The 19,639-nt window shown below is 40.5% G+C and overlaps 1 protein-coding gene across 2 annotated transcripts; it reads left to right on the top strand.

Annotated features, from left to right (window-relative positions):
* Window positions 1–4,208: 4,208 nt before the first annotated feature.
* Window positions 4,209–18,421, top strand: YPEL5 (yippee like 5). 2 transcript variants are annotated; one of them, XM_036434867.2, is made up of 3 exons: window positions 4,209–4,359; window positions 14,932–15,095; window positions 16,576–18,421. In XM_036434867.2, exons 2-3 carry the CDS (start codon window positions 14,955–14,957, stop codon window positions 16,798–16,800), a joined length of 366 nt encoding a protein of 121 aa, XP_036290760.1. In that variant the 5' UTR covers window positions 4,209–4,359; window positions 14,932–14,954; the 3' UTR covers window positions 16,801–18,421. The 2 variants fall into 2 exon arrangements, with proteins under 2 accessions (XP_036290760.1, XP_045436522.1); XM_045580566.1 differs by lacking the exon at window positions 4,209–4,359 and adding an exon at window positions 5,409–5,428 and having other exon boundaries at window positions 14,930–15,095.
* Window positions 18,422–19,639: the final 1,218 nt, after the last annotated feature.

Below are 19,639 nucleotides of genomic sequence, written 5' to 3'. Positions count from 1 at the left end.
CCTCTCTGTAAAAAAAAATAAATAAAATATATTTTAAAAAATAAAATAAAATAAAAATTAAAAATTGTCATCTTACAAATCTGGAGGTCACAAGTCCAAAATGGGTGTTATGAGGCTAAAATCAAGGTGTTGGCCAGGTCGAATTTCTTTTGGATGCTCTAGGGGAAATTCTGTGCCCTCGTCTTTTCCAGCTCCCAGAGGCTGCCTGCATTCCTGGCTTTTGGCCCTGCATCACTCCAGTCTCTGCTTCCATCATCACATCTGACTTTGACTCTCCTACCTCTTTTTATTTGTTGTTGTTAGAAAATCTAGTTTATTTTTATTTTTTAAAAATATATTTTATTGATTTTTTACAAAAAGGAAAGGAGAGGGATAGAGAGATACATCGATCAGCTGCTTCCTGCACACTCCCTACTGGGGATATGCCCACAACCAAGGTACATGCCTTTGACCGGAATCGAACCTGGGACCCTTCAGTCCACAGGTTGACGTTCTAGCCACTGAGCCAAACCAGTTAGGGCCCTAGATTATTTTTAATTGTGGTAAAATGTACAAAACATTTACCATCTTAACCATTTTTGAGGGTACAGTTCAATATTAAATATATTTATTGCTCTGCAAGTCAATTTCCAGAACTTCTGCATCTTGCAGAACTGTGTGTTGATTTATTATGTTTCTAACTTTATACACTCAAAACGTATCAGAATTAGTACATTTCAAGTGATGGAGTTTTTATTCCCAAAATTCAAGATGACTTAATGTGGAATACCCATTATTTATAAAGAAAGAGAAACCATACCAATAATAAAGTCAGGGAATTTTTTGACAGAAGTTAGTCACAGATATATATATACAAGTTAGGGAATTTTTTGACAGAAGTTAGTCAAAGATATATATATATACAAGGATACGTAAACAGAAATAAAAGGCAAATAACTGGGAAGAAGTAGGCAAACTTATGATCATTTCATAGCCAATAAATAAATTACAAAATTATTATCATACCTACAAAATAACAAGTAAACAACTAGCTTTATAATAGACTAGAGGCCTGGTGCATGAAATTTGTGCACTTGAGGGGTGTCCCTCAGCCCAGCCTGCACCCTCTCCAATCTGGGAGAGGCAGTTGGACATCCCCCTCACAATCTGGGACTGCTGGCTCCTAACCACTCATCTGCCTGCCTGACTGATTTCCCCAACTGCTTCTGCCTGCCAGGTTGACAACCCCCTAACGCTCCCCTGCCAGCATGATTGACACCTAACTGCTCCCCTGATGGCCCGATCACCCACAACTGCCCTCCCCTACAGGCCTGGTTGCCCCCAACTGCCCTCCCTTGCTGGCCATCTTGTGACAACATGGGGGCAGCCATCTTGTGGTAACATGGGGGTAGCCATGTTGTGACATGAGGCCTGAGGGTCAATTTGCATATTACCTCTTTATTATATAGGATAGTGGGAGAAGTTCTCATTTACTAGTGCAGTAACTCCTGTATTAGTTTCCAGGGGATGACAGAACAAATTGATACCACAGATTGAGTTGCTTAACCAACCCATTTATTTTTCAGTTCTAGGAACTATAAGTCCAAGATCAAGATGTCAGCAGGTTTGGTTTCTACAGAGGCCTCACTTTTCAGCTTGCAGGTGTCCTCACCTGGTCTTTTCTAAGTGCACACACATTCCTAGTGTTCCTTTTTGTGTTCCAATCTCTTCTGCTTTTAAAGACACCAGTCTGATTGTTTTAGGGCCCACTCTAATGACCTCACTTTAATTTAATCACCTCTTAAAGGACCTGTCTTAAAATACAGTCACATTCTGAAGTACTGAGGGTTATTTCAACATATGAATTTGGGTGGGGGAGGCAGGACACAATTCAGCCCATAATATTCCCAGAAAATCTACATTACCTAAATATGATTCTAAAAAGATATATGAACAACCTAAAGGAAGAAGCTGCACCATAAAATTTTACTGAAAGATATAAAAGAACACTTGAACAAATGGGAAAATAAACCACGTTCTTGGTGGGGAAGTGTCAGTATTATAAAGTGCCAAAAAGCCCAATAAGATATCTTTCTAATCTCTCACCCTTTTTCCTTTCTTTTTTGTGTCTGTCATATACTTTTCTAGAGGCCCAATGCACAAAATTGTGCACAGGGCTCAGCCCTTACAGCCCCAGCTTCATTCAAAGGTCATCCGAACGGTCTCTCTGCTGTTCGGTCTAATTAGCAGATTAGCTCTTTGTTATATAGGATATCTGCTGGGTATGTCACCATCAGCTCATATCCATCATCTTTCAGCCAAAATTAATCTTCCCAGCCACCCTATATCTAGCAATGGGAAATCGTCACCCTGCCAATCATCTAGGATAGTCTCTGGTTTATCTTTGAAAACATTATCTTCTTTGTCTATGCAGCCATTCTTGGCAAAGTTAAACCTGCCTCTTCAGTTCCATTCCTATCTGCCCTCCTTACCTCATATTTGGATTCTAACTCTGCACATTATCACATTGTCATCATTTAGGTTAATTTTTCTAAAATATGATTTTCATCACTCTTTTCCAAGTGTACAAATTTTGTGTTCAACAACTCTACTGTGTGACCTTGGACAATTTAAAAGGACAAATGTGTCTGTTTAGAATGAGGCTGAGTGACCTTCCTACAATAAACAAGTGTTACTTTTATAATTAAAGCTATTGAATAAATAAAAAAGGATAATTACATCAGTAGTCTTATTTGTCACAAAAAAAAAAGGATCACATCCATGGCCGACTGACAAACTTTTAAAAGTTTAAAAGTTCCTTTTCTCTGGGAAAGTTCACTTATCAAAAAATAATTAGTTCTTTGCCTTTGATGTTCAGGTGAAAATACTGATGAATTTGGGGTTGATAAGTAGCAAATGCTGGGATTTGCTTCAAAACCTCTATCACATGGCCTACACTGAAGAGTCCCGGGTTCTATTCTAGTGAAGGGCATGTACCTTGGTTGTGGGCTGATCCCTAGTGAGGGGCGAGCAGGAGCCAGCTGATGTTTCTCTCTAATCTATGTTTCTAACGCTCTATCCCCCTCCCTTACTCTCTGTAAAAAAATCAATAAAAATATATTTTAAAAAAACATTAATGATGGAGAATCATTGATTGGTTGCCTCCCATAGGGCTTGATCCCACCCTGGGGATCAAGTCCCGAAACTGATAGGGAATTGAACCGTGACCTCCTGGTTCATAGGTCCACATTCAACCACTGAGTCACTCCAGCTGGGCTCAAATGTTAGTCTTTTTTTAACCTGAGAAATATACATCATCAACTATTTATGCTTTATTCTGAAAGTCAGTCAAAGATCATTAAGGGAATTACCTGAGAAATTCTAATGGAATGGAGAAGGAAAACATTCCATCTTAAGCATTGATTAGGGTTAAGGGAACAGCTACCCTTTTCAATAAACAAATTTCAGACTCTAAGAAAATCCACACAGAGACTCAATATTTTCATCTTTTTTTTTTTTTTTTTTTATAATCACGTTTACCACCAAGCAAAAACTCAAGGAGTTGTAAACAAATCTGTGCACACTTGAAAAATATTTTTTTTCCATAGATACTCTTCAGGAGTTCCTCAAAAGAGATTGGAGTTTGTATATTCAAAAAATGGCCCTCCATAAGGAGTGGCAGGAATAAACAATCTCAAATAAATTACATATGGTGCGTGTTAACTACCTAAGGTACCTCCTTTGCCCAGAAAACAGCCTGTTTTCATTCGTCATCGCTAGATCTCAGGAAGCCAGCACCTGGTGACGCTGATGACACCCCAGGTCTCACAGCTGCTGCTGCAATTAGAAAGGCCAAGTCTCCTTTAAGAAGCTGACTCACGTGGACGCTGTGTTGTGCGCTCTCAGCTGGGAAGGGGAGGTGGATCCTAAGCCTCTTCCCATTGGACACCTCTGGAAAGGGGGGCAGAGTTCTCCTCTTTGATTGGCTGTACGAGTCCAGGTGTGGGGGTCAGGGGCGGGGCGAGCTGCCGGGAGCCTGCCCGGAGCCTGCAGCCTCCAGGAGGGGTTGGTAGCGACGCGGAGGGGAGCTGGAGGAGGGCGTTGGGTGGACCAGGGAAGGGGCGTGGCCCAGCGGAAGGAGGCAGGGTCCTCGGGAGGAGGCGGTGCCTAGAAGTGAAGGACGTCCTGGGCCAATCGAGATCACCGACTGCTTAAAGGGGCGGGGTTACGCCGGGTGATTGACACCGAGGCCCTACCAGGGAGAGGCGGGGCGAAGGCCCGGGCCTGACTAAACCTAGAAACTAGGGAGGCCGAGGGCTTCATCCCAGCTCCGGAGGACGAGCCGCCGCAGGCAGCCGCGGATCCCACAGCCGCTCGGGGTAAGACGGGCGGGGGCTTGGGCTCGGAGCCCTGTGGGGAACCACCTCAGTCGGCGGCGGCTTCGAATCAGTCCGGGGCGGGGGCCCAGGCAGGAAGTGCCTCTTCCTCGTCGCGCTACCCCCAGGGTCCCAGCGAGCCGCCCCCGGCCCCCGGGCCCCTTAAGGGCGGACCCCGGCCCGGGGCTGCGGGGCCGGCGAACTGAACTGTTTCTTCTTTGTGAGGCCCGAGCGCCGCAGCTGCCGTCGGCCCGCCCCCGCCGCGCAGCCGGACGACCGGCGCGACCGCCACGGCCGCGACCCCTCAGCTCGGCGCCCGCCCTCCCGTTCCAGCCATTATCCCCCCCCGACGCCGCCTCGGAGTCCCCGCTCGTCGAGGCCGAGGCCTCCCGCGGCTCCTCCCGGGCACTTTAGCCCGCGATGTCGGCCCCCTCGGCTGCCCCGCCCCCACGGGCCGCGACCCCGCCGCAGTCTGGGGGGCGAGCCCCGAACTTGGCGCCGCGGCGGGAGGCCGGAGGTGGGAGACGGGAGGCGGGAGGCCCGCCGCCTCGGCGCACCCTCGGCCCCGAAGCGCAGTGCGAACTCGGCCCCGAGCGGTGTGGCCGCCGGGACGACGCCGGGCGAGGCCTATCCTGTGAAAGGACCGCGGCCGTGGCAGACTGGCATTGCCGCGGGCGGACGGCGGCCTTGGCTTTTGTTTTTCCTGCCCCGCGGGGTGGACGTTTGCTCCCGGGCGAGGGCAGAGGCCCCGGCCGGCGCGGGTGGCTGGGGGAGAGCCGGGGGGCGCGGCCGGGGTCCCGCGCCGCCGCCCGCTCAGCTGTCGGCCGCGGTGTTTGTTGTTCGCGGAAGGCCCCGCGGCGCCGCGCCCCGGCCCCTCCCTATTGGCCGGCGGCGTCACGTGCCCGCAATCAGCTGGGCGCAGCCGGGGCCGTGGGCTGCGGGCGCCGCCGGCGGGGCCTGGGCGGCGCTGGGCCTTTAAGAACTCGGCGGCGGCGGCCCGGGGCCCCGCGCGTCCTTCCTCCTCGCTGGCACGAGGGGGGCGCGCGCCTGCAGCCCCTCCGTTCTCCGCCCCTGTGTTAGGTAGGTGGGACTGGGACTAGGAGTGTTACGAGCAGGAGAGTTGGAAACGGAGCTACCACAGAGATCTGTTTAAGCCCGACACCACCTATGAATCCTCCCCTTGGAGGGAGAGGCTGGAAAGTGTGCGGCTCATTTATTTTTCATTTGTTTTCTGTTTACACAGCCCTGTGGGTAATCTGAGGATTTTTATTCCAGGTCCCCTTGGCAGATGGAAAACCTGAAGTAACCTCAGGCTAACCGTGGTGTTTTTTAAAAAATTAGACTCGCTGGTGAAGGAACAGGGTAATAGGATATTGGCTCCCCCCCCACACACACACACACCCCCACATATGAAGTGTTTTAGCTGCTTTCCAACACAGACGGGTCAAAATGCATGAAAGTTGTTTCCAGGGCACATATTTATGCCAGATGGGACGTGTCTTGGTGTATTCTTTTCCTAAAAGTTTACTGCATACTTGGACTATGTTAGGTAAGAAGGAAATTACAAAACATTTAGAATTGTTTCTCTTAAAACTAACAGTTTTAGTGAAGATTCGTAGGCAAAGGACAGTAACAATGCAAAGTTAAATATTAGTAAATTATGAAATGAGTGTTATGAGAGATCAGAAATAGGGTGGTGAGAGATGAAGTAAGGTGAGTTTGGAAGCATTCTGAAGTGGGTTGGTATTGATTAGACCCAGAAGATGAAGAGTCTTTGGGTTGCTATTAGGCAAACAGAGGCCTAGGAGCAAAAACAAAGGCTTAGAGTATGTACAAATAGTGAGAAGGTGGAGCTGGTGCAATTTGGCACACAAAATATTTTCCAAATATCCCATTATCTTTATGGGTATACACTGAAACACCAGGTAGACTTAGCTCCTTGGAAAGGATTGATATCTATCTTATTGGAGGGTGTCCTCACCCAGCTCAGTGCCCAATACAGGCCAACTGGTTGACTTTTAGTGTTTTTTTTTTAGTGATTATCTCTAGGAACCATCTTATCTCTAGGAAAGGGAGATGACAAAATGTGCTCAAGTAAATTATTTAACTCTATACAAGGGAACTGAAGTGAATTAGATTTTAACAACTTTCCTAAAAATATTAGTAAAATCCGTGTGAGTTTTACTAAAATAATATCTGGTTAGATCATTGAGGACTTATCCCTAGACCTATTTCCCTTTTCTTTTGCTCTGCTTAAGTGGTAGTAGAGGAAAGAAAAAAAACAAAAAACGTTTAGAAGCAATAAAAGGGAAAACGAAATAAGGCCAAAATTATTACGAAAATAAGAGCTTTAGCTATCAGCCTCCAAAACAGTTCATGAGACATGAAGCTAGTCCTAAATATAATCATGAGTTGTGAAGATAGTCCTAGTATATTTATGCTCAAAATGCCATTTTCAGTTATAAAGTATCTTAAGTGACTATGTAAATCAATTCCAGTTTCTCTGGTTAATCCTGTGTAGTAATATCTGGGCATGGTAGGAACTGATCTTAGCTATGACATGAACTTGCTACTTGACACCTGTATCAGGAAACCAGATAGTTAAGCTATACTCCAGCCTATTCAGTTTGAGACTGTTTTGACTCATGGTATTGCATCTCAACAAATGAGAGATTTTCAATTTGTCTTGGCAAAAGACTGAGGAGGTTACCAACTTGGATTGTTTAGATGACTCACTGAGTTACATGACTAGTCTATTTTCCAGTGATGACTAAACAAAAAGTGTTATAGAAATACAGTAAGCTTGAAAAACATTTAACAACAAATACATTATTTGAGGATATAGAACAAAAATATAAATGTTACAGTCAAATGGAGACCTGATTCCACAACCAGAAAAATCATTTGACATAGCAAAAGAAACTGGTCAGGTATTGCGAAAGAATTAAAAAAGAAAGCACAGCTTTCTTGTGTAACTGAAACCTTGAGTTGGTGAGTATTTTGTACAAAAATTGGTTTTGTGGATAAAACTTATTTTCCTTTGTAGCTTTTCAATAGAATTTGGTCACAAATCACTATGAAAATAATGAGATTACAATAACATTAAATATTGATGATAGTAATCAACCCAACACTGTTAAAAGTTCCTTGGGTTTTGTTCCTTTCTTTGTTTTGGAGAGAGAGATTCAAAACCAGAAATATAAGCATGCTTCATCATGTTTCCATTTTAGCTGAATCATTTGCAAAACAAGCTCCCCTGACTAGCAGATTCCTTTAACCTGTTCTGTACTAGGTTTCCTGCAGGTGAGGCTTGTATCCTGCATTTGCCCCCCACCCCCACCACCTTCTGGTGAGCAGAAGAGCCCCTCCCAGTTCTGGTGGTTTGTGTTTTCTGTGGTCTTTGAAAAGTCTATCTGTGAAGTAGGTCCTTAGAGATGCAAATCAAAACCTATTCTTCCCGGTATTTTTAGGGCTGGAATGTGCTGCCTCCCATTCTTCTTGCCTGAGTTGAATCCGAATTGGATTATTAATTACAGGGAGGGCGAGTACCTATGTTTTAAGACCTAGCACTGTGACAATAATAATTTGAGATGCTGCAGAAGGTTTCTAACTTTACTCCTTGTAATTTCTGTCACCTGGTCACTTAGCTTTTCAGGAATTAACAGGAGATGAAGCCAGTCAATTATTTGTTTTATATCCTTTCTGAGCCCTGCTTTCTTTATCTGTAATAGGAGAGGAAAGTGGGATGAGAAATGTGAAGAAGGTAATCTATTTTACTAGATTAACCTATATTTAACATTTGCTTAGTGCCAGGCACTGTTCTAAGAGTGTATTGCTCTCCAGTTCTCACAACTCAGGTGGATACTGCTGTTCCATTTTACAGGAAAGGAAGGGGAAGATACATTCCCCAAAGTTTACACGGCTTTTAAGAGACAAAACTGAGATTTGAACTTGGGCAGTCTTAACTCAAGAGTTCAACTAACTGAGCTATTAGGTCTAGTAATAATTAATGTCGTTTTCTAATACTTTTTTAAATCGAATTTATTTAAACAATACAACAAAATTTAATCAACAATATAGTTGCCGTTGTTTTCTACTACTTGTGCCCAATGCTCAGGAAGCATTGTAATCCCTCTGTTGTAAAATTCTTGTGATTTTGATGCAAAAAATTCGGTCAATGCATTTTTGAGGCATTCTTCATTATTAAATTTTTTTCCAAGAAGAAAGTTTTGCAAAGAACGAAACAAATGGTAATCAGAAGGGGCAATATCAGGAGAATATGCAGGTTGAGGGAGAACTTCCCATTCCAACTGGCGCAGTTTCTCAGCAGTGATTCTTGCAGTATGCAGTCGTGCGTTATCGTGGTGAAGAATTACGCCCTTCCGATTAATCAACGCGGGTTCTTTTTCTCTTAAAGCTTGGACTAATCTTTCCAATTGGGCACTATACACTGCACTTGTAATGGTTTGGGTAGATGTTAAAAGTTCATAATGAAGAATTCCTTTAAAATTCCACCAAACACACAACATCACTTTTTTCGCATGCAAGTCAGGTTTTGGCGTGGGCTGTGGAGCCTCATTTTTGTCCAACCATTGAGGCCGCCTTTTCAAATTAACATACAGCACCCATTTTTCATCTCCGGTAACAATTTGCTCTAAAAACGGCAAACAGTTTTGACGAGAGAGGAGCGAGCTGCAAATTGTGACTTTTTGATTATGGTTGTTGTCGGTCAACTCATGAGGAACCCATTTTCCAAACTTTTGGACTTTGCCAAGTGCACGCAATTGATTGGAAATTGTTTTTTGTGAACAATTTATTAATATTTGTCTTATTCTTTTGCTCAAACCATACAATCTTGATCACTATCACTTTATAGCTAGTCTAGAAGTCAGGTAGTGTCAAGTCTTCCTATTTTATTCTTTTCCTTCAATACTGTGTTGACTACTCTTGAGTCTTTTGCCTCTCTACAGAAATTTTAGAAGCAGTTTGTTAATATTCACAAGGTAAAGTGTTGGGCTTTTGATTATGACTACATTGAATCTACAAATCAACTTAGGAAAAACTGACATCTTGACAACATTGATTCTTCCTATCATGAACATGAAATCTCTCTCCATTTATTTATTCTTGATTTCATTAATTAGTTTTATGTTTTTCCTTATATAGATCTTGTACACATTTTGTGAGATTTATACTTAAGTATTTCAGTTTTTTGGATGCTAGTATAAATTTTATCTTTTAATTGCAAATTCCACTTTCATTAGTGGTATTCACACACACACACACACACACACACACAAAATTATGGTAGCTTATTGTCTGAGTCATTGCTTTATCAAATTTACCAGCAAACTAAGGCCTGTGGGCAAAATGCAGTTCACCACTTGTTTCTGTATTGCCCACAGCTAAGAATTTTAAACTTTTAAATGGTAGGGGGAGGAAAAAAAAAATCAAAAGACTATTCTGTTTCACATGAAAATTATATGAAATTTAATTTCCAGTGTCTTAAAGTTTTATTGGGACACAAACACACACACATTTATTTATAATGGCTACTCTCTCACTACAATGGAAGAGTTTGAGTAGTGTAACTGAAACCTTATGGTTTACGAAGATTACAATATTCACTACCTAGCCATTGACAGAAAGTATACCAACATCCCCTGCTTAAAAATCTGTTCAGACAGTGAAAGACCCTTTCATTTAGAAAGCAGGCAGCCTTTCCCAGACAAAAGTAAATTTGGTTGGCATTCAGGTTCAAGGATCAACAGAAGTATCGATAGACCCACAGAAATAACAGTAATCTGATCTTTGACAGAGAAGCAGGGCAATACAGTGGAGCAAAGATAGCCTTTTTACTAAATGGTGTGGGACAGCTGTGTATCCACATGCAAAAAAATGAATCTTGACACAGACCTTACACCTCCTTCAAAAAAATTAATTCAAAATGGATCACGGGACTAAATGAAAAAAAAAATAAAACTAGAACATAAGAGAAAACCTACATGGTCATGGGTACAGCAGTGACTTTAAATGTAACGCCAATGGCATGATCGATGAAAGAAATAATTGGTAAGCTTGACTTTATTAAAATTTAAAACTGCTCTGTGAAAGACAATGTTAAGATAATGAAAGACAGGCCACAGACTGGGAGAAAATATTTGCAAAAGGCATACCTTCTAAGGGACTACAATATAAAAATAAACCAAAAAAATAAAAATAAGGAAACCTGTTTAAAAAATGGGTAAGAGAACTTGACAGATATCTCACCAAACAGCATATGAAATGATGCCCCACATTATATGTAATCAGAGAAACGTGAATTAAAAATGAGATACCACTACACACCTAATAGAATGGTCAACACCAGAACACTGACAACACCAAATGCTAATGAGGATGTAGAGCAAGCATGTCAAAGTCGAGGGCCACAATGAATATTTTTGTAGCCCCGCCAATAAGACAATATGTAAGAAACTTAATTTTTACAATATCCTGTTATACATAATTATTAATAAGAAACTACAACGTTGGCACCATTTCTCTCCACTAAAACTAACAGCTAGTATTTTAGCAGCCGTTTGCCACATCATTAGTCTTGTACTGACTTGTTGTGTGCAACAGGAAATATTTCACTTTCCGAGAACAAGAAAAAAAAAGGGTTTGTTTGTGTTCCACTTTGTGCAGTTATTCAGTGTCAGGTAAGTTAATGTTCAAGATAAAATAATTTTTATTAACGTAATATTTTATATGAAAAATTACCTGTTTAAGTGTTTTGTATTCAGCATGTCTCTTGAAATAAACCTACGTTTCTATGAAAATTGAAGAGTTTTGTTTGTTTGTTTGTTTTTGTTTTTTTTTGCGGCCCACCCTAGTTTATTTGGCCTGTGTTATCCTTTGAGTTCGACATGCTTGGTGTAGGTTCATTAATTGTAATAGATGGACCATTCTGAGGGGGATATTGATAATGAGGGAGACTATGCATGTATGGAGCAGGGGATATATAGGAAACCTACCCTAATTTGCTCTGAACCTATAACTGCTCTAAAAATTTAAATCTCAATTTAAAAAAGTCTTTTAGAAAATTGTTTTATTGTCTTGGGATTCAAACTAGGAGGCTATATATAGTCCATGCATATTTTAATATATTCCTGGACACACTTCCATGGATTTCTAAGCATATTTTTAATTTATTTTATTTATATATTTTTATTGATTTCAGGAGGAAGGGAGATGGACACAGAAATTGAGACATCAATGATAAGAGAGATTCATGGATTGATTGCCTTGAGCCTGCAACCTGGGCATGTGCCCTTGAGCAAAAGGCATACCTTATAAAGGACATACCTTATAAAGTACCATGTAGCACGTACTAATTTAGCACAAATGCAAGTGAGACCTGTGATTGTATGGTGAATTTAATAATATACTCCACGTTTATCTAGAAGTAATGAGAATTTGAATTAAGACATTGTTGAGGGAGGTAAAATCTCAAAGTAATTTAGGAGGTATTGTCGATTTTGCAATTTCTCCCAAGAATTTGCCAGAGTTTTTAATTTAGGAGAGTGTGTGATTGGAATTACCACCAACCAAGATAGGGATACAGGATCAGCATGGAGGCAGGAGGGGTATGTGATAAATCTGAGGGAGAAAGGTTACGAATCTGGCAGTCCTCGAGGGTCGCTCGTGAGTGGAGTGAAAGAACTGGAGCAAGATGTAGTTCAGATATCAGCCATATAATCTTTATTCCTCTACAAAAGTGAGGTAATAAATGCCTACTTTAGAAATTGTTGAGATTAAGTATGTAAAATACCAGAGGCAGTGTCCCATACAGTGTAGATACTAAATCATTAGGCCCAAGGAAGAGTTCAGCATATCATCCAGGTTCAGAGAAGTCTGATTCAGGTATTATGTCTTAAATAGTCAAGTGGCATACTGATTGATGGTAGCCTCTTGAGAGTTTGGGTAGTGTAAGTCAGTAGTGAGCTGTGTTTCTATCTGCAAAGCTAAGGGTTAACACTTGGAATCTAATGACCCTACTGAGGTTTTCTTCTCAAGAGCTTTGACAGCAAGTAGTGTTTGCTTGCTCTTGCTAGATTCCATGGCATTCTAGCTTATCTCTTGGCAAAAAAGAACAGTTTTCTTATGAAAACTAAATTTTGTAGTTTTATTCAATAAATAAAATAAAAACTACATTTTGCATATATACATAATGTGTGTGTGTGTGTGTGTGTGTATGAGTGTATGAGTGTATGACTATAAATGGCAACCACAATTAGGAATGGTGATTCTGCACTAATATTTTTGGTCTTGGTAATGAATCATAATTTAATAGAGTAAAAATACTTGGGTAGAAGAATAAAAAATAGATGGAATTTGAAGCAGGGAGAGAGAAGAAAGCATGTTAAATCTGTTTACCCCACGGATGAATAAAGAATTTGCTTGTATCCAGTAGCAAATGGTCACAGCTATATTGTAATTTTGAACCAAAGGTAGAATGTTGTAGGCAGAAGGCATAGGGAAAGTTCATTTTGAAATCCAGTACCTTTTCCATAGTAGCATTGTATTAGCCATGGTCAGTTCAAAAACATCTAGTTTCTCCTGCATTATGGTTGAAATAAATCACAACATTTTATTTTTTATTTTGAAGGAAAATTGACTTTAATAAATTCACTTTCAGAAACCCACGCTGGAAGCTAAATACTAGTATTCAAAGAAATATAGAATCTGAGTGTTATCAGTGAAAGTGGAGTTCTTGAGTGACAGGAAACGAATTTCCTGACAGGCAAGCACCTTCCCTACATCATCTTGACTTCTACTGTGCTATCTCCCCTATCTTGCCCCAACCATTGGTACTGGATGGGGGAAGGGAGGGGTGTTAATCCCTTTAGAGGAATAATTCTTTGTGAAGCTGTTGCTTCTTGGTGAAAGTTCCCAGGTAACCATGCTTATAAAGTCTGGCCTCTCCTCTTCCCTTTATTATTATTAACTTGCTGATTATGATAACATGAAGACTATGTCCTGAAAGGTGAGACTATAAAACCTTGCTGTTGATTATTTTCTGTAAAGGACCAGTGGTAAGAAACTACCAAAATCAACTGCTCACAGGATTGATGAATGATTTGTTTATATCAAGATTAGGGGCCCAATGCACAAATTGGTGCACCTTGAAAGGAACTGTGGGCCACGAGGCTGCGGTGGGCACAGTGGTGGGTCTTGGCCCATCCTCTGTGCCCAGCCCCAGTCCCCTGTCTGCTGGCAGCCCCACTGCCACTGCCACAGCTCCCATGCACTGATGGTGCCAGCCCTGCTCACACCTGCTGACAGTGTGGAGCAATGAGTGGGTGCAACTGGCAACTGCTGCCCCAATCACTTCTCAGGAGCAGGGGGAGGTGGAAAAGCCCACAGGGGTGATCGGGGCCAGCAGTGGGTGGGAGTGCCAGGTAGGACTGCAGAGTGCAGGAGCAAAGAATTTTCAGTAATCACTAGAGGCTCTCTCCAATGACAGTGACCAGTGCCCCTCCTTGGGCTGGTGTGCAGCCCCACCATCCCGCTTCAGCTGACGCCTACCACGTTCCCCACTCTGCCCCCTGGTGGTCAGCGCTCATCACAGCGACTGGTTGGTTGGTTGTTCCACTCTTTGGTCTATTTGCATATTAGGGTTTTATAGAGATAGATTCTTAAACTCAAACGTGTTAAAGGTGAAGTAATTATGTGATGTAGGATGGAGATTGAAAAAATGCAATGAGAGGTATAAAGTTGCAGCTACCTCTCAACTTTAGTTGGTTGTTGCTCTACATGAATATCTGCCCATGTTGCCAGGTCTCCCCATTTTAAAAAAAAAAAAAAAAAAAAAAAAGCCCCCCAAAACAGGTTCTTCAATGAAATCTCTCAAATCTTAAGTGGCAACTCAACTGTTTTTTTATTAAGAATAAAACTGGTACTGTGACCGGTTTGGCTCAGTGGATAGAGCATCGGCCTGTGGACTGAAAGGTCCCGGGTTCGATTCCGGGTCAAGGGCATGTATAATATAATATTGGTGCCATCACCCTTACATGGTTGTAGATACATTTGATGATCAGAAACCCGCTTGTTTTGTGATTGCCCCTTTTTCTACTAGTATCTGATCATCTCACTCAATGTTCCACAAGTCTTTTGCCAAATTACCCATACTCACAATGTATACCTAACATTTAAGCCAAACCTTTTTTTCTCACCTCTCTATTTGTGCTTTTCATCATTCCATTTCTGATATTCCACATTCTTTTTTTTTTTATATCTACCAACCAAAAGAGCAGTGATACCATTTATTTTTCTGCCTAAGCATGCTTAGTTCCTTGGATTACTGCTTCTAAAACATTCCTTTTTTCTTTAAAATATTCTTAGATTGCATGTGCCAATATCTTGGTTCAGTGCATGAACTTTAGATCCTTTTGTTCGGTTAGCTATTTCACATATTGAATGTTATAAAACAGAGATCGCATACATAAATGGTTTTCTGTGACCCCCACTAAGTAGATACTAACAATTTTTTAAATCATAATGCATTTATTGTCCCTTTCCATTTCTCCTAGGTTTTTTAGAACTTCAACTATAAAAATGGGCAGAATTTTCCTTGATCACATTGGTGGTACCCGTCTGTTTTCTTGTGCAAACTGCGATACGATTCTGACCAACCGCTCAGAACTCATCTCCACTCGATTCACAGGTGCCACTGGCAGAGCGTTTCTTTTTAACAAGGTTTGTGGGAAAATCAGTTTCATTTCCTAAGTGGGTCAAGTGGTAGATATGTTTGGCAGTAGTTCCAGAATACTCCTCAGAACTTGGAGATACCAGGAAGGCTTAAGAATGAGAGCTGCAATCTATAGAAATTATTACCCACTAACTTGTCTTTGAGTGGACCTTAGGAAGGTATTACTAAATGTGATTTTTTAAATTGGAAGTTGAAAGACAGTTATAATAAGAAGGGTAATCTCCATTCAGAAAACATTCGTGTAAGAATTTAGTAGGGACTTCATAGACTATGAAAGGAAGGGACTGAGACATCCCCATATTCCTGTCACTGATTTCTCTTTATAAGGAGATAGCTTGACAATGCAAATGAATAAGAATCATCTAATCAACTTCCCTTGCCCTAATTTAATGCTCACCAGTCATCCCTCTGATTCTGATTTTGTTTATTACATAGGTTTGCCAACAGGAAGTTTCCTGATTTACAAACAAATGTCTAATCTATCTGCTTCTCTTAATTTCTGACTTCTTTGAAATTAGTTGATGTGATATCTGCCTCCTGGAGTCTAATGTGTACTAGTGAGGTTGGATTTCCAAGTCTTTTAGGCTAAGGAACAGAACTAGGGCAAAGGCATAGCTCTTAGACGGTCATCTAAACTTCCCCAATGGACACCCCTCTGTTCAATTCAGGAACAAGTTTTTCTCTCAAAGAATTGGTAGTTTATACTCCTTGAGCTTTATTTGGATATAGGGCAAGAGCTGGCACACCACAGCAGGCCAGCTCCCGTGTGTGTGTGTGTGTGTGTGTGTGTTTTAAAAATTTAATGCGCCTCAGCCATGCTCATTCATTTATGTGTTAACTATGGCTACTTTGTGCTATAACAGCAGGCTAAATAGTTACAATGAAGAACATATTGACCTCAAAGCCAAAAATATTTATTATCTGGCCCTTTACAGGAAAGTAAAGTATAGTGTATTCAGAATCATTGGAAATTCTTCACAGATTCTTTTAACTCACTTGAAAATGATGTGTTGCCGTGTATGGTCTATAGTTGGCTTATCGTAGTCTGTATATAAAACGTATTTTCAGAAACAAATTTAGTAAACTTTTAATACCTCTTGTGTATGAGGTCTTTTACATTGGTAGCCTTGTTTTGCACTCATCATTGAATAGTGAATAATAACAATTAGACACAACCCTATAATGTATGTATCCAAGTCAAGGACTCTTCACTTCAACTTAGTATTTATAGTATGGCTTGGACTAGTACATTAATGTGTGATCTCATTAGATGTTCAATACAGTGCAATTCCAGGTGTTTACCTGTCCCAGCAGCTTCTAAAAATAGCTCTTGAGAAGGGGTGTTGTACGTCTGATAAAGTAACTATTTGCTTTTCTGAATTTGCTGTTAACTGCACCAACCAAGTATTATGTACTTTTTGGCAAATAATTTACTTGCTTTTGCAATTTTGTTTTCACGTTTCTTAGGTAGTTAACCTGCAGTACAGTGAAGTTCAAGACCGGGTCATGCTTACTGGCCGCCACATGGTTCGAGATGTGAGCTGTAAAAACTGCAATAGCAAACTGGGATGGATCTATGAGTTTGCCACTGAAGACAGTCAGCGTTATAAGGAAGGCCGTGTGATCCTGGAACGTGCTCTAGTTCGAGAGAGTGAGGGTTTTGAGGAGCATGTACCGTCTGATAACTCTTGAAGAAAAAGAGATAACTTCATCTTTCCCAGGTCTCCTTCACTGAAAACAAAAATCTACTTACATACACTGTCACCTTAGCACAGAGTCGGATTCATGAACTGCGGAACAAGAGGTTATGAGAATCTAAGATGGAACCTTTCTTTCTTTTTTTAGTTTTCTACTTTACATCCAACAACTGTGTTAGAATATTATGCAGATGCTGTTAAATTTTTCCCCCCTACTTTTACATCTTGAGGCAGAATAATCTTATCTGCAGCTACGTGGTGGGCTAGGTGAGAAAAAAAATCTGGGCTATTAGAGTGGGAAAATGTGTTTTATGTAAATTTTGCAAGGAAAATGTGTCAAGAGCATGGTTTTTAAACTAATTTGGGCTTTATTTTAAAACTTTATTTCACTTGATTTGGTAGCTTCAGAGAAGAGATCCGAATTTGTGACCAGCGCTAAAGGTTCAGTGTTAGTATGGCTTGTGCTGGCCATTGTGCCATAATCTTGTTGGAGATGAACCGTAGCACCAGAGCCCATTCTTCCTTGTCAGTCTTGACCCAAAGATGCCACCATTCCTAGTTACTTGTCACCACGTAATTGGTGTTGATTGGAAACTTTTCCTGAAATGGGCAGAACTGCTTGGTTGTCCTTTCCATGTAACTTAAGCATAGTAATATAAATAAAGTAATAGTTGAATGTTTTTGGTCCTGTGTTGCTTTTAAAAAACATTCTTTAAAAGAGAAGAGTATTTGATAATTTTCATAGTACTGTTTCTTTTCATCTCTTAAGCTAAATTGACTGTGTATGAGATACTACTTTTTTTAAATTAAAGCATACTGTTTAAATCCCTACAGTATTGTATTTAGAAAACAGTTGAACAGAATGTCAATGTGCATTCATGCAGAAAGCATATCATCTGCATCTGTTCTGAAAGGGGGGCAGATGAAGCAGCCTGTCTAAAAATACTGCACTGCAAAGCATTTCAGCCTGTCCTCAGTTTTGCTTTGATTTTGACAGGTCTGTAGAGCCTAATAGTTTCATCAAAGGACTAGCTCTCATAAGCATTATTTTATTAACTCTTCCCTAAGAAATTCAGCTGTTAAAATTGAAGCTGTACTATATCCCTTTAAGTGGAAGGGAATCAAATTTGACTCAGGGTGTTAATCTTAGCCAAAAACTTACATTTTGAGCTATTAACCTGTAAATGTTTCTTTACTCAAACCATTTCTAGTAATCTGGTATTTGTTTCCGGTAGAGTAAATGACATTGAAATTGGCTAATTTGAATGGATGTTTGAGTGCTGGATTTATAGGTCTTTGTCTAGAGAGGAAATTTATCTCAGCAAAATCTGTCATTGATATTAGAATCAGTACAGTTAAGATTAAATTTTTCTTACCTTTGGGCTCTTGGTTAGAAGCATAGGAATGTGATTAAGTAGGTATATAATGCATTTGAAATAAGTGGACACAAATTCTGTGTTTCCTTCACAGTGGACTAAATCTTCAAACATTAAGAAACAAGATTCATTCCCATTCATTTCATACTGGCCTTTGATTATATGCCGATTCTTAGTAGCATGCCTTACTTATAGCACTGTGTGCATTTGCTGTTATAATAAAGTATATTTTGACTTGCATTGGTGCAATACTGCTACTTATTTTCCACTGGTCCTTGTCTAGTAATCACCTTGTCTTAGTTTTATCTATGAACACATACATCATACCTTTGAATGGTTATAGCTGGCTTCAGTTGGTGCCAGGTGGCATTTTGGCTTAGTTAACTCTACCTAATTTACACCGGTGATATTGAATTCACCAATAGTAATTCCTCTGAGATTATTTTGCTTCAGATGCTGACAACTACAAAAACAACAAAAGAGTCATGTCGCTAGGTTAATTTTTAGGTGACAGGCAGATAACCACAGCAAGCAATATGGAAGATACAGTTAGATTGGATTCTTTACAGAAAAGCCAACACATTCACTTGAGATCGAAAACCACTAAAGAAAATGATTTTGCTTTGGGATAGGAAGATTAACCAAATACAGGTGAGTAAACTGCAAAATAAGTAGGTTACTGAATGGTGTACAGATTGTTTTTTTCTCTGAAGACTTGAGAATCTCTCCTCTTAGTTTTAGGTGACAATGACTGTAAGTTGTTTTGATCTTAATGTGAATGCTTTTATTTAAAGAGACCCTAAGGTAGCCGAAACCGGTTTGGCTCAGTGGCTAGAGCGTCAGCCTGTGGACTGAAAGGTCCCAGGTTCGATTCCGGTCAAGGGCATGTACCTTGGTTTAGGGCACATCCCCAGTAGGGGGTGTGCAAGAGGCAGCTGATCGATGATTCTCTCTCATCGATGTTTCTAACTGTATATCCCTCTCTCTTCCTCTCTGTAAAAAATCAATAAAACATATTTAGAAAATAAAAATAAAAAAAGAGACCCTAAGGTGAATATTGTGAGTAAAAAAATATGCTAGTAATTATGCAATGATTTAAGTTACAAATGTGACAAGCTATTTTGAGATTGGAGGGGAAAAATAGTGTAGCTATGACTGTTGTTTTAAATTTACCTATTCATAAAAGTCATATGGGATGTTTAAATGTAGTGTCTGACCACAGCCCAACCTAAATCCGTCCACCTAAAACTTGCTGGGACAGGATTGGGAACACTGACTCTAAAAATTATTCAGAGACATATTTATGATGGTTCATTTCCACAATTATAAAAAAAATCTCACAGTTTAAACAGATAACCACTAATTGCATGTCTGAGCAGCTACCCATCAGGAGCCATGTAAAACTCAAACTTTTTTTTTTTTTTCCTTTAAAAAAAAAATTTGATTTTTTTACAGAGA

Source organism: Pipistrellus kuhlii, unplaced genomic scaffold (genome assembly GCF_014108245.1).
Source record: "Pipistrellus kuhlii isolate mPipKuh1 unplaced genomic scaffold, mPipKuh1.p scaffold_m20_p_13, whole genome shotgun sequence".
Lineage (NCBI taxonomy): Eukaryota > Metazoa > Chordata > Mammalia > Chiroptera > Vespertilionidae > Pipistrellus > Pipistrellus kuhlii.
Note: the sequence above shows the minus strand (reverse complement) of the source record. Positions and strands in the feature narration are given on the sequence as shown.